The 13,861-nt window shown below is 52.2% G+C and overlaps 1 protein-coding gene across 3 annotated transcripts in view; it reads left to right on the top strand.

The window, feature by feature from the left end:
- The first annotated feature begins 251 nt into the window (after positions 1 to 251).
- The window catches only part of CLMN (calmin), an 81,329-nt gene continuing 67,719 nt past the window's right edge, over positions 252 to 13,861 (top strand). Inside the window, exon 1 of one of the 3 annotated variants that reach the window (XM_039884139.1) lies at positions 252 to 894. In XM_039884139.1, coding sequence (XP_039740073.1) covers positions 867 to 894 — 28 coding nt within the window. In that variant the 5' untranslated portion in view covers positions 252 to 866. The remainder of the gene's footprint in view (positions 895 to 13,861) is intronic. The other 2 variants (XM_039884140.1, XM_039884141.1) reach the window with 2 other exon arrangements.

Raw genomic sequence — 13,861 nt, 5'->3', positions numbered from 1 at the left:
AGCCACCGTGCCCGTGTGGTGGCGCCCAGGTCCTCGGCCAGGTCCTCGGGGTGGGGGGAGGGGCCCGAGCCCTGTCACTGCCACATCCATTGCAGTCGGTGCCTTTTCTGTGCAGCCCCCGCACTCACGGGAGGGCAGGGGGGCGTCGGCTGCATTCAAAGCCCCCGGCTGGCTCTCTGGCTGCCGACAGTGGCTCTGTCCACGTGGTGCACCGGTGGGTGTCTGGTGTTTTCCTCATTTCACTTATGTGTATTTCCTAGTTTGTCTACAAACAATATATTGAGTTTTTACTAATAAGAAAAACGAAGTTTTGAAAGAATGAGCTGCCAGCATTCTGCCTGACGCACGTCGAGCCCTGCCCCCGGGCCTGCCTTCCCCACAAACAGGGCCACCAACTAGAGTTTTCTGTGTCTCCCGTCTTAACCTATTCGATGGAAATGGAACTAATTAAAACTCATGAATAATTCACGTTGCAAAAGGAGCGTCAGCTTCCTAGCAGTGTGCTTTCGGAGTTCGTTGTTTGACAGAGGCTGCCTGGGACACGGAAAAAGTTAGCCAACTGGAGGGTCAAGCTCTGGGCACTGTGTGGTCATCAGCAGATCACCCTGGGCCTGTTTCCTCATCCAGAAAGGGAAGGGTTGGATTTTGCTACCTATTCTGATCGATTGGTTGGGGCTGCCCGGACCAAGTCTGTGGGACGGTGAGCTAGGTTTGATTAGCAATGCCTTCCATGGCACTGGATTGGCAGCACTTCACAGGAGTCAAGGATTTATAGTCCCAGGACTAGCTTATCTCAGAAGTCTCTTTGACGGTCTACCATTGAACTGCACCCGGGCTGGCTACGTAATTTGTGGCGTCCACGCAAAATGAAAATTGGGCCCTGGCTGGGAGCGGGTAAGTCGGGCTCCCCTTCCCAGGGGCTCTCTGCCCCGAGCCCAGGGACTGCAGTTCCCTCCAGCCCAGAATGAGGCCAGGGCCCTGCTTCCTGCTTGCCGAGGGCCACTCCTTCTGTGCCTGCACAAGCCTGGGTCCCCAGCGTCCCAGCCCCAGTCTTTGATGCATCCTCCCTTCACAGTTGGGCCCAGAGCCATCGTGTCCTTGGCACCTGCCCTGTGCACCCACCCGGGTCCAGCCCTTATTTCCCAGCTGGCTCCTCCTCCACTGGCCCTGGGCCTGGGCCGGCTCCTCCCTCTGCCCAGTGACCCCTGACAATGACCCTCCTCCCTTGGTTCAGAGGGTAACTGTCTAAGTCCTGAACTTTGGCGGCCCCGTGGGGAGTCTGGATTCGGTGACTGACCTCTGTGAGGTGAGAGCCAGAGAAGCTTCAGGCTTTTCACAACTGCTGCCTCCTGGGGGGGAGGAGGGGAGGGGGGAACAGGGTGGGAAGCCAGCAGAGGCTTGACTGTCGGGGGGCCTCACCTGCCTGCCCCCCACCCCCAAGTCCAGTGCGCCTTTATTCGGCAAATACTACGTGCCAGACGCTGTTCCAGATTCTGGGAACACAAGGTGGGCCAGACTGACAATATTCCCCCTCCCCAGGGGCTTCACACCCTCCCGGGGGAGATGAACCATAAGCAAGTGCACAAATAGTCGAAGTCCAGGTGTGAGAAGTGCTTGGAAGAAAATAAAGGTGGGCAAAGGGGAGCGAAGGTGGTAGTTGGGAATATTGACCCCCCAAAATGTCCTCATGCTAATCCCTGGAAACTGCAAATATGTAACTTTACGGGCGGGAAATAGAGGCCTTTGCACATGTGATTAAGTATCTTGAGATGAGATCGAGTGGCCTGGATTTTCCAGGTGGGCCTAGTGTTATCACAAGGGTCCTTCTAAGCGAAGGAGGGAGGCAGAGGTCAGAGTCAGAGTGATGCATCTTGAGAAGGACTTGACCAGCTGTTGCTGGCTTTGCAGCTGGAAAGAGACCACCGGCCAGGGGAGGTGGGCGGGCCCTGGAAGCTGGGAGAGGAACATAGATGTTTCCACTAGACCCTCCGGAAAGGATAGAGCCTTGATTTTGGCCCACGAGACTCATTTCAGACTTGTGAACTCCAGAACCGTAGGATAAATTTATGTTGTTTTAAGCCACGTGGCGATTTCTTAGAGCAGTGACAGGAAGCTCACACAGGAAGCTGTGTGTGGTCAGGGGAGGCCTCTGAGAAGACGCACAGCGAGAAGTAGCTGCTATGCCAGCATCTGAGTGATAAGTGCTGTGGGCAGAGGGAGCAGCACGTGCAAAGGTCCTGAGGCAGGATTTGTTTGTGGGCCGCTCCTCTGTCCTGGGCGGCTTTCACTCTAAGTAACCTGGTCTCTTCGTTGACGTGAGAACATCGACCTTTACCCCGCCAGATCTCTCTTCTCCTTGTCTTTGCACATGTTTTTCTCTCTGCCCTGAGTGCTCCTTCAGCCAGCGAACTCCTACGCATCCAAAGGGGCCCAGCCCAACGTCACTTGTGAGAAGCCTCTCCTGACTCCACCCCTATGCAGACTGGTAGATCCCTCCCTTGCAGTTCTGAGTTCTTATCCCATTGTGCCCCAGTCACTGGTTTGTTTACACATGTCACCTCTGCTGGGCTGTTCCCAGGAGTGAAGGCTGTCTCTTATTTACCCCTCTACCTTTAGCACCTAGCACAGTGCCTGGCATGCGGGAGGTGAAACATTTGTTGAGTGAATGATAGCTCTGACCTCTCGACCGACGTTCTGAAGCCGCCTGCATCCTTTGCACCTGCCAGCCTCTTAGGTTGGACTCAACTAACCAGCCCGTGAGCATTGCAGCCTCAAGGGCAGCATCCTCCTCCCTGGACGCCTGAGTTTATCGGGGCACCTTATCAGTCAGGAGCCCAGCAGGGTTTGATGAAGGGTTATTTACAGAGGTGGGGTCGGGAGAAGGGCCCCCACAAAGGAGGTGCTACACTCAGGACTCACAGTAGTGGGGAGCTGTAACAGGTAAGGAGAGGGGGTGGAATTGTGGGAACCCCCAAAATCCAGAGGCTGATGAGGGGTCCCCGGCAGGAGCTGTAGGCTGAGGTTGATGAATGCAGTCCTGGCTGAAACCACAGCTGGGGAGACGGGTTCATCAGTCATCTGTCCCATCTGCTCCCCGTTGTCCTGCCAGCATCTCCCATTAGCCGACCCCAGCAGCTGGCCAAAGGACAAGGGTGCCCAGGGATGCAGCTTGCGGAGGGATCAGCCCCCCGGATGAAGGATGAATTGGTGGGAGGGGGTGTGCAAATGGAGACTAAATAGCACAGGGACTCACATCCTCACCCTCAACCCAGCACTTTAAAATAAGCTGCATGTGGTAGAACAAGAAGTAACTTCAGGATCACACTGGAAGGGACCGGTGAGGGCGAGGGCGAGGGCGGGGAGCTGGAATGTGGACGCGAGGCTGTCTCCTGGGTCTTTCTGCTCCTTCCACCGAGATGCCGGTGGGCTTGGGTCAACCTCCGGGACAACCCTGAGCTTGGCTGCACGTAGCCTACCCTGTGCCTGCGGGACGGGCACCCCGGCCCCTCCCCCTCCGGAGGTGTCCTGGGCTTTATCTCCTAGAGCCTAGAGCTTTCTTCTCCTTCGTTTGTAAGTCATGGCTGTGTTTTCTTAACGCCTGCTCCCCCGTGGCACGCAGGGGCCATGCGCCTTGCTCATTACTGCAGCCCGGTCCAGTGCCTGGCATATAATAGATGCTCAGCAAACGCCTCTGGAAATATGGGCGAATCCTCCCTGTTCGTTTCAGGTTCTTCGGCAGGCAGGCTGACCATGCCCTCCTGGCTGTTTGGGGTGAGATGGGTGTGGAGGGCGTTGCCTAGAGTTTGGGGTGCGAGGGGGCAGCCCTTCAGGGCCGGACTTCTTGCCTCGCCCTCTTCCTCGGCATCACACTCGTCCGTTCTCCGCGAGGATGTGAGCAGCACCTGCCCTCTCGTCTGCAGGCCATGCCCACTCCGAGCCAGGCTGGCGCTCAGCAAGCTTTAGCTGGATCGTTAGGCGAGGGACTGAGGAGGGAGTGGCGGCGGGGGCGGCGTGGGGTGCGGGTGGGGGTGTTCAGGGTGTTCTTTCTTTTTTTTCTTTCCGCTGCCTTCTTCCTCATCATTTCGAACACTCTGCCTAGTTTCTAGAGACCACAGGTTTGCCTGCTGGCCCAAAGGAAGGGGGGGTGGGGTGCCTGGACCCCATCCTCATCCTCGCAGGGTCCACTCCGCCCGGGGATTTGTCATTGTCACACATTTATTCATTTCGGTCGCGGGACAGGGCCGCGTGGCAGACAGGACTCCGCCGGCTCTGCCCCTCTGCGCAGGTGCAGGGCTGTGTGGCTCGCTCCTGCCCACGGCCAGGCGCTCAGGGACGGCTGGAAACCGTTCCTGCCCCTGGGTCCAGAGAGAGAGAAGAACAGAGCCTGGCCAACGCCCCAGGAGGGCTTCGGAAACATGTATGTGTGTGTTCAATTTGATTTAAAAACAAATGAGAGCAAGCGTGGGGCATGGGAGGGGATGTCTTCAGGCCCATTCATTCTAACATAATTATTGTCATTTTTATGGTTTTTCATTTCTAGTCATCCACCAAGTTCGTTTATACGTATTCTCAGGGACTCGAAAAGCTGTGTGCACAATGTGCGCTGCCCTGTGTCCGTTACCTGCTGCTGCTCCTGGTCGCCGCTGTCTGATCCTGTGCGATGGGCTGTTGGGCTGGGATTGAATTAGTCATGTCCTTGGAGATGTGGAGACTCAGGGCCCTCTGTCCTCCACACCCCCGACAGGCGTCCTGTGCTCCCACGGCTCCACCCTTTCTGAGCTCATTTGTGTTCATCCTTGGAGATTTCTCTCCAGCTCCCCCAAATCCTGCCTCTTGAGAAAGCTGGTGTTTTGGGTGGGGGACACAAGCACCGTGATTGCCACCAGCACTGCCATAGAGAGCAGGTGCAGTCAGAGAGTTCCCTGTGACCCCTGAGAGCATGGGAGGCGAGAGCTGTTCCCAGGCCTTTGTCCTGAAGCTCTGTGAAGTCAAGGGCATGGTCTCCTAGGAAGGAAATCAATGTGTAAAACTGAAAGGCTTTGCTCACACCGCCGGGGTGGGGCGAGGGCGGGGCATCCTGGGAAGGCAGAGCTCTCATTACTGGTCTTGTTTGTGAAGCTGTTATTTTAAACCATTCTAGAAGAGGTTATGAACTCTCTAGAGGCTTTTAAAAATAGCATCGTTTCTGGTTTTAAAAGTAGTCTGTGTCCACTGCATAAAATTTGGAAAATACCCAAAGTAGAAAGTAGAAAGTAGAAAGTAAAAATCATCCTAACCGAAACCACCCAGAAGTGACTGCCATTAACGTTTTGATACATTTGCTGTCCCAGCTTTTTACCTGTAAATGTATCCATGGTTTTAACACAAATGGTATAACACAGTCATTTGGCCTTGCATTCTGGCCTCTGTGTCACTGCTTATAGGCCAAGGGACCCTGAATTAATGCCTTATGCTCTCCATGCCTCGAATGTGTGAAGTGGGCCGAAAGTCGGACCTGCTTCACAGGATTGCAGTGAAGCTAAAAGACATCTTGTGAACAAACTCAAGCCCTGGCACAGTGCCAGGCACACGGTACGTGCTCAATAAATGCTTCTTGCCATCAGCGATTCCAGTCGATTGTGTATACATAATTTTGAGCCCTGCCTTTTTTTGTAGTATGGGCTCAGAATTTTCTCATGTCTTGAACGTTAGATAAACATCATTTTTGTGGCTGCATAAGAATTCTCCCTGTGATTTCTTTAGCCACTGTGTACCATTCAAGTCTTCTCCAGTGTTTCACTATTTTTGATAGATACTGCTGTGGTGAACTCAGTGCATATTCATTCTCGTCCGTGTTTCTGATGATCTTTTAGGACAAATACCAGGATGTAGACATATTGGGTCGCAGGCTGTGGGAATTTATTTCTGGGGCTGTGGGTAACATGAGAGAGATCAGGTTGCTTTTCGGGAGGGCGATATTGTTTTTCGCGTTTTCCAGCTGGATGTACCATGACCATCTCGCCCTCCAGTACGCTGGTGGAGTTGATGTTTATTTGCAAAAGTGATCAACCCTGGCCATGTTTGTCACTGGGAGCTTCTGGGGGTGAGAGGCAGCCATTCTGGCCAATGACATCTCCAGGGAGGATGCGGGTGTCTAGTGTTTTTTGTTTGTTTTTTTCTGGCGTAGGCAAAGTGCAGTCCCAGTTATTAGTCAGCTCTGAGAAGGGCAGGAGCTGTAGGGTGCAAATTGGCACAGGCAGGAGGTGGAATCTGTTTACAGAGCTATCGCTAGGCTGCCTGGCTCCCATCTAGCACAGGCCTGCAACAGGTGGTTTCTTGGATGGCCAGCCAAGCCCCAGACAGGAAGTGCCATCCTTCCAGCTCAGCTAGTGACTGTTGTCATCAGTAACCAAGTTGCAGTAACATTGTTGCAGCCCCAGTTCTGCTCCACCCAGCTAAAACCTTTTCCGAGGTGGTTTCTTTTTCCATTGTTCTTGTTCTTTTGGAAATTAAGATTTCAACATAAGAGCTTGGTCAGGTCAGAACGTAGCTAGGAGGATGTTAATAAGAATGATACCCACAGCTTCGATAGCCAACAGTTCAGAGAGCCACTCTCTTTCCTAGCACGTTTTCATGTGATTTCTACTGCAGTCATCTTTAGTTGTCCCCGTTTCTCTTCATCATTATTTTTGGGCCACTAAGACTTATTGGCCCTGTGCTGAATGTCCCCTCCATGAGCTTTTAGAACCTGAGCAAAATAAAACAGAACAAATGCAGATAAAACAATACCTGTTTTACAGATGAGGACACCAAGGCTCAGAGAGGTTAGCTTATCCGAGGTCACCCAGCTGAGGAGTGGCAGAGCCAGAATTGTACCGAGGTCTGTCTGTCTGTCTGTCTGTCTCAAAGACCTGTGCTGCTAACCACCCCGCATAGTGTCTTTATACAACTGGCATTGATGGAACATATACTGCATCCCCGACCACTGGGAAGGGGCTGGGATTCTATGAACAGCGGTGATGTCCTGACGTTCAGCACCTCACGGCATCATAAGGTTTCCTGTGGCCACTGTAACAAACTAGCACAGATTGAGTGGTTTCATACAATATAGATTTATTGTCTTACAGTTCTGGAGGTCTCAACTCTGATGCGATCTCACTGCCCAGGTACCAACAGGGCTGCATTCCTTCTAGAAGCTTCAGGAGAAAAATCCGTTTCCTTGCCTTTTCCAGCTTCTAGGGCCACCGGTGTCCCCTGGCTTGTGGCCTCAAAGCCAGCAGCATCTCATCGTCTGTCTCTGACTCTACTTTCTTCCATGGTTTCTTCTCTGTCTTCTGGGTCAACTGTCCCTTTGCTTCCCTTTATAAAGACCCTTGTCATTACAACTGGCCCCCCCAGAGGGCCCTGGAAAATCTCTCAGATCCTTAATAACATCTGCAAAGTCCCTTTTGCCATACAGAAGCCACATTCACCGATTCTAGGGTTAGGATCTGGGTTTCTTGGCGGATGGAGAGGGTGGCTACAAAAATGTGACAAGGTCCCCAATATAATCAACCATGAGATATCTGTAAACTGGGCCGAATTAAGCACTACATATAATCTTATCATACACGGACGCTTTGCAAACTGTAGAGGGTTCTGTGGATGTTAAAGAGGAACTCTATGTTAAAGCGATTTCTTTGCCAAAAGGCTATTGGGATGTGCCAGGTTGATGAAAGGTGGGGGTGGTCCCTGAGGACCTGGAATGTCTTGAAGACACACCAGGGGGCCAGCGACAACTTCGCTGCCGGGAGCCCTCGGCCATCTAGCACACGCCCTCAGTGGAGTTTTCACAGCTGCGAGAGCCGAGAAGCAGCCTTGGATTTGAGGTAAATTCTCTTTGATGAGAGGATTCACTAGCGTTTCTTTTCTGAAGATTACATTATTTTGAAACTATAATCCCTAAAAGATATTCCCCCAAAGACTGGAAGCTGCACCTCGAGATGTTTCATGGGGCGTCACTTCTGCGCCTGGAAACGCTTACTCTGTGAGGGCGGCATGTGAGGCCGCTAACCCCATGCCACACGCTGTCATCACTCTGGTTTTAGCTGTGTCACCCCCTGTGTCATTTTACTGATATTACAAGTGAAATGGGTGAAGCTCTTTCTTCTGGGTTAGACTCAGAGATGGACTGTCCTCTCTTTAGCCTGCCATCTCGCTCCGGCTGACATCTTCCCTTTCAAACGTATCTTCAAGAAGCCTCCTCCGGTCCCAGAACTTTATTAGGTGCCCTCCTCGGGCCCTTGGCGCTCCAGACCAGCCGGATTGTGGCTGTTGCTACTCTGGGTCGCAGCTGTCCAGGCGAGCCCTCTAAGCCTGGGGCCCTTGAGTGAGTAAGGCCCCCGCCTTAGAAGACAGGGCTTCTGTGAGGGTCGCTGCTTTGGTGGTGTCGAAATTGTACAGGGTTTAGAGGCCCTTCCTCCAGGCCCCACTACTCTTTACTTGTGAGATCGTAGAAAAATTACTGCCTTCCTGAGCCTGATTTCTCTGCCACAAAATGGGCATCAAACCTGCCCCGAGTCACAGTGTCATTGAAAGGACCCTTAAGCTAAGGGACGGGAAACGCTTTTGTAAACTGGTAGGTGATGTTTAAGTGTGTGCCGAGAATCTCGATGTTCACTAATTGTCTGTGGGTTGATCGAGAAGGGAAAATGCAGAGAGCTGGCTCGGAGCCCCTGTGTCCTCCAGAACGCGCAGGAGCAGGCGAAGGGAGGCTGCTGACTGTGGACTTGTCGTGAGCCGTGGGATCCCATGGAAGACTCAGGATCTCAGAATTTCTTCGCACTCCAGTGTCGTCTGAGCTTAATGAAAATGTGACTGTGCTAAGCGATCGAAGTCGTGGTTCTCAGCGTGGTGTGCAGGCCAGCAGTGTCAGCATCACCAGGGAACTTGTTGGAAATGCAGGCTGCCGGCCCTCCCCCGGACTCGCCCGCATCAGAACCTCTGGGCGTGCCCAGACATGTGCCCCGGTCCGACGGCGCCTGCGCTCCAGGAAGCAGCCCCCTTGGATTTTCTTCTCTCCTCCTCTGAGTCAGTGAAGAATACGGATCCAGCTGCTGCCCGTCGACGCATCCGTCACCCCAGGGGTGCCCAGGCCTCTCAGACCTGCGCCGAGGAGGGCGGGCAGGTTGAGGCAGGCCCAGCACATCTGGCCCTCTGGTTGCTGTGATACACACACAGCTTCGATGCAGACTGACCACAGGGCTGGGCTAGGAGGTCACGGGGACACTGCCTATCGGACAGAGTTTGTGGGTGGAGAGGAGAGGTTTTTATTGATTTGTACAGACGCGGACTTAGATGCTCGAGTTCACAGGATTTTCCTGGTCTGTAATCAGCCCACCAGAACCACCCCCTCGCTTCTGCAGATTAGTGTCGGTGGAAAGGTGCAGGGAGGCAGCTTGGGCCAGGGCTGGGTTCTAGGAAGGATAACAGAAGCAACATTCAATAGCCCTGGGGACCATGACAGGGGAGGCAGCTTAAGAAAGGCCATTGGCCTTTTTTATTGTTGTTAGTGGCTCACTCTTCTTCCCAAATCATACGTGCACCATTTATGATGGGTACCTGTCTGTCTGTAAAATTGGGTGCAGACTTTCTGTGGGGTCACGTGGCAGGCAGACGCTGATGCCCGGTGGGCGATGCATGAAACCCTAATGACCCTTAAATGATCTGCCGTGAGGTCCAGCTCGTTGAACTTGCTGTGTCCTCTGTCTAGAGAGTCTCCCCAGACTCTCTGTCTTCGCCTTTTGAACTCCCGTGCATTTGATTTTATTATTATTTTTTATTTGGAAAAGCAGCCTTTTTATTTGAGAAGACAACTACTTTTTTTTTTTTCCTGAAGTGCATAAAGGTAACTAGATTAAAGTTTGTCATTCGGTGGGTTTAGCATGTTCACAGTGTTGTCCAGCCGTCACTTCTATCTAGTTCCAAAACATTCGCATCACCCCGAAAGGGGACCCACGCTTATGTGCGGTACTCCCCGTACCCCTCCCTCCTGACCCCTGGCAACCACTAGTCTATTTTCTACCTCTCCGGATTTACCTATTCTGGATATTTTATGGGAACGGAATCTTTGTGTCTGGCCTTTTTTCCTTTTGCATAATGTTGTCCAGGTTCATCCACATTGTAAGAGGTGTCGGTACTGCATTCATTTTCATGGACAAGTAACACTCTGCGGTGTGGATAGCGCATCCCCCTCCTCAGTCTCCCTCCTCCCTGACTGGGACTTGCTATTTTGAAGTAGATTTCAGACACCGTGGCATTTCATTTGTAAGTGTATTAATATATTAAAAAAAATAATAAGGACTCTTTAGAAAGCACGGTCGCACGTAAAACGATTAACGTTCGTTCCTTGATATCATCCAGGGGCGAGGCAAGAACTGTTTCAGCCTGGCATTTGGCTCCGCTCCTGTCCTCCCACAGACTGGCGATCACGAAGAGTTTATCATGTGGTCCCACGTGGGTCGGCTGTTAGTGGCCGCCTGCCGTGCTCGGTGCGGAAGGATTTTAAGGTCAAGTCTGGGATTAGCGGGAGAGAGTGCAGCGGTTGATGAGCAGCGCTTCCCATGGGCGTAGGTGGAGGCTGGGACGGCACCGTGGAGCCTTTTCCTTAGCCACGTATCCCAGAGAGTCCAGGAACCCAGTCACCTGGACGCTCTCCCCGACACTCCACCCACCCTCCTACCCGCCCGAGACCTCGCCTGTTTAATACCCAGCTCATAGGTCTGCTTTTCCAAAAGACCTTCTCAGATTCTGCAGTCATAACTAATCTTTTCCTCTGTTAGACTTTGTGGGTCCTGTCATGTGTCTTCGGAGAAGACAGGCACCTGCTGCAGTTCACTCAGTGTTTACCAAGCACTGTGTCAACCACACAAAACAAGTTACTCTATCGGTCCTGCCTGCCTGGGCTCAGATTCATTTCTCAGTTCTCACTCTGTCTGTCTGTCTGTCTGTCTGTCTGTCTGTCTCTCTCTCTCTCTCTCTCTCCTCTCTTCTCTCTCTCACACACACACACACGAACTTCGTACTGTCATTCCCTGGAGAAAATTCAGCGACTTACAGAAGTGATTCTAATGAGTATAATTTCACCCGTGAGGATGGGTGGTTTAGGGTTTAGTTTTTTATCCTATTCAGAATCAAACTTTGAAAGTCGTGGCATCATGCAAGAGAAAACAGCCCTGGAGCTGAATCCCCAAGAATTGCTTCAACCCCCACTCTGCTCTGTGACCTCGGGTGTGTCGCTCTCCATCCCCTGGCCCTCTGTGTCCAGCATACAAGAAAGACGTGGTCTCCACCATCGAGCGGCGACCCCTCTGCCAGTCCCGCATGTGACATCTCTCCACTTCTGCTCCGAGAGTGAACGGGCTAGTTCTGCTGAAGTGAGGGCTTTAAGCAAAGACAAAGCAGAAATGTTGTTAGAAATGGCCAGTTTGCCCCTTCAAGACCTGTGCTGGCCTTTTGTGTGCCTGGCCGCCGCTGATCTGAGTCAGGAAAGGCCTTGGTAACCAGGTCTCTTAACTCTGCTCCTCTGGGATCCTGCCCACCCCAGATACCTGCTAGCCCCTGCGTACTAGACTCAGCTGCCCGTGTAAGCCTGCCTCACCTCGCCACCTCGCTCCCCACTGCCTTGTGGTCAACTCTGAACAAATCTTTGGGTCTTTCCTCAGATCTGACCGTTCCCACCCACCCTTCCCCCAGCTCCTGCTCCTGCCCAAGCCCCCATCATGCATGTCTGGACTAATGCAACTTGCTAATTGGCTGCTTGATATGTCCTTGCTTCCCACTCCTACCTCTGCTGCATGTGCTGCCAGAGTCATATTCTTAAAAATTATTCCACGATTCTCCACGGCACCAGAAGTCCGAATCTTAGTGTAAAAAAAAACTGTTCAAGATCTGGCGTTTGCCTTCTGCCCATCTTCTGCTCCTGCAAAACCAAGCTAATCTTGCTTTTTGCACGTGCTGTCCTCCGGACATTCTCTTCCCCAACAGCTGTGCCTAATGAACTCCTATTCATCCTTCAGAACCCAGTTCACATATTCCCACCTCATGCAGCTGGTGCTCTGAGGAAAATTACTGACCATGACCAGGGACACACAGCCAAGTCCAGAAGGTGTGGCCCACTGTAGAAGAGGGTGGAGCAGTTCTCTGGTGAACTGGGGAGCAGTGGAGCACATGCCTCCCCACTTCTCTTTCTCCCCCTTCGTCTGCCAGTGTTGGAGTAACCTGTGTCTGTGCAAGGAAACAGCATGTTGGCACGAAAGATCACAGGGAGTTGGAAGTCAAAATTTCTAAAACTTGCTTCCAAATTTCCATATGTGGATAGAAAGGTTTCAGCTAAGAATGGAATTGAACGGGACCATCTTAATTTCAAGTCAAGAAATGCTGTCGTGGCAGGTTACAAGAAGTCTCAGAAAGGCTTTTCCATGATGGACTTGATTCTGGCTCCGTGTCCTAACAGATTACACATGTGAGAGCATGAAATGCTGCCACCTTTTTCCCCCTGGGCCCCGACGAAGCATCTCTGAGCAGAGAGCTCACTTTAGCTTTGCACGGCCTAGGGTTTCCTGCCGCAGTGGTCTCCTACTGATGCCGGCAGCGTCCGACAGACCCAGAGCGCTGCCTGGGAAAGCACCTCTGTATCCTTTAAAGCTGAGTTCCACCAGCATCGCCTCCTCAGGAAGCCTTCCTTGATTCCCACCAATCAAGGGAGTTAGGAGTTTACCGCCACCAGAGATTGTCGTGTGGCCTTACTCACTTTTAACTTGTGAGCTCCCGGAGGGCAGAGACGATGCGTTTTCATCCTGTTATTCTTGTGTCTAACACAGTGCTGGGCACAGAGTTAGTGCTCCAGGAGTGTCGAATGAGTGAATTATCAATCACTCGTTGATTGACCATTCTGGATTTGGGGGAGGCCTGCCTGACTGTCCCCCAGCCCGATCTCTGTGCTCTGCCCTCATCTCCCCATCTCATCTCTTCACTTCCTGTTTCTCGTCTCTTGATCAGCCTCGTCTTCTCTGAACACTGCCCTCACCTGCCGTGGTTGGTGCCCGCCACTTTCTAGTCGAAACACCAGGAGAGAAGTGAGTTTACAGAGAGTTCCATCCAAAGGCGTGTGGGTCCTCAGGAGCTAAGCTTTGATCGTCTAGAACCTGTGCACTTGGAACAGCCGTGTCCCGATGATCTATATCGAGTGCTGTTCCTTGAAATGGTTCAAGGGGTCGCAGGTGGGACGTGAACTTACACTTCTTCAGCTCCCAACGTGCTCACAAAGCCAGAGTGTAAAGTGATCAGAAGTCTGACATCTAGGGTTTTGCTTTCTGTCCTTGTTGTTCAAGTTAGGATCCAAACAAAGGCCACACATTGCACCTGGTCGCTCTCTCTGTCCCAGGCCTCGTAATTAGAGATGCTTAAAGGGAGCGATTCAGAGTTTAGAGGGCTTGGGCGCCCACCCACCCCGCCGGCCCACAGCCCTGGCGTGAACCTCTGGAGCTCCACCTCGTCTGCTTCCGTCTGTGCTGCAAACCCACGATGCCTTCTCATTCCTGTTTATTTTATTGTCCTAAATGTCCGTCGGTGTTTGTGGTACTGGGCTAGACACAGGGACGAGACTCACCAAAAAGATACATAACGAAGTGACATCTGTCGGAGTCTGTGTGCATGTGTATAATCTTGTGTGCATGTGTGTGTGCGTGCCCGTGTCTGTGTGTGTGTGACCCTATAAGTTTGCCACCCATAGCTACCTACCGATTTAAATTTAAATTGGGGGAAATAAAAACCACCACCTTCTACCCATCCCTGCTCCCCCTACGATCGCCACCCCCCTGCCCTTCTTATTTTTTATTTTTCT

The sequence above is a fragment of the Pteropus medius genome, unplaced genomic scaffold (genome assembly GCF_902729225.1).
Source record: "Pteropus medius unplaced genomic scaffold, Ma_sr-lr_union100, whole genome shotgun sequence".
NCBI classification, from domain to species: Eukaryota; Metazoa; Chordata; class Mammalia; order Chiroptera; family Pteropodidae; genus Pteropus; species Pteropus medius.
The sequence above is the reverse complement of the archived record's forward strand: the minus strand, read 5'-3'. Positions and strand labels throughout refer to the sequence as shown.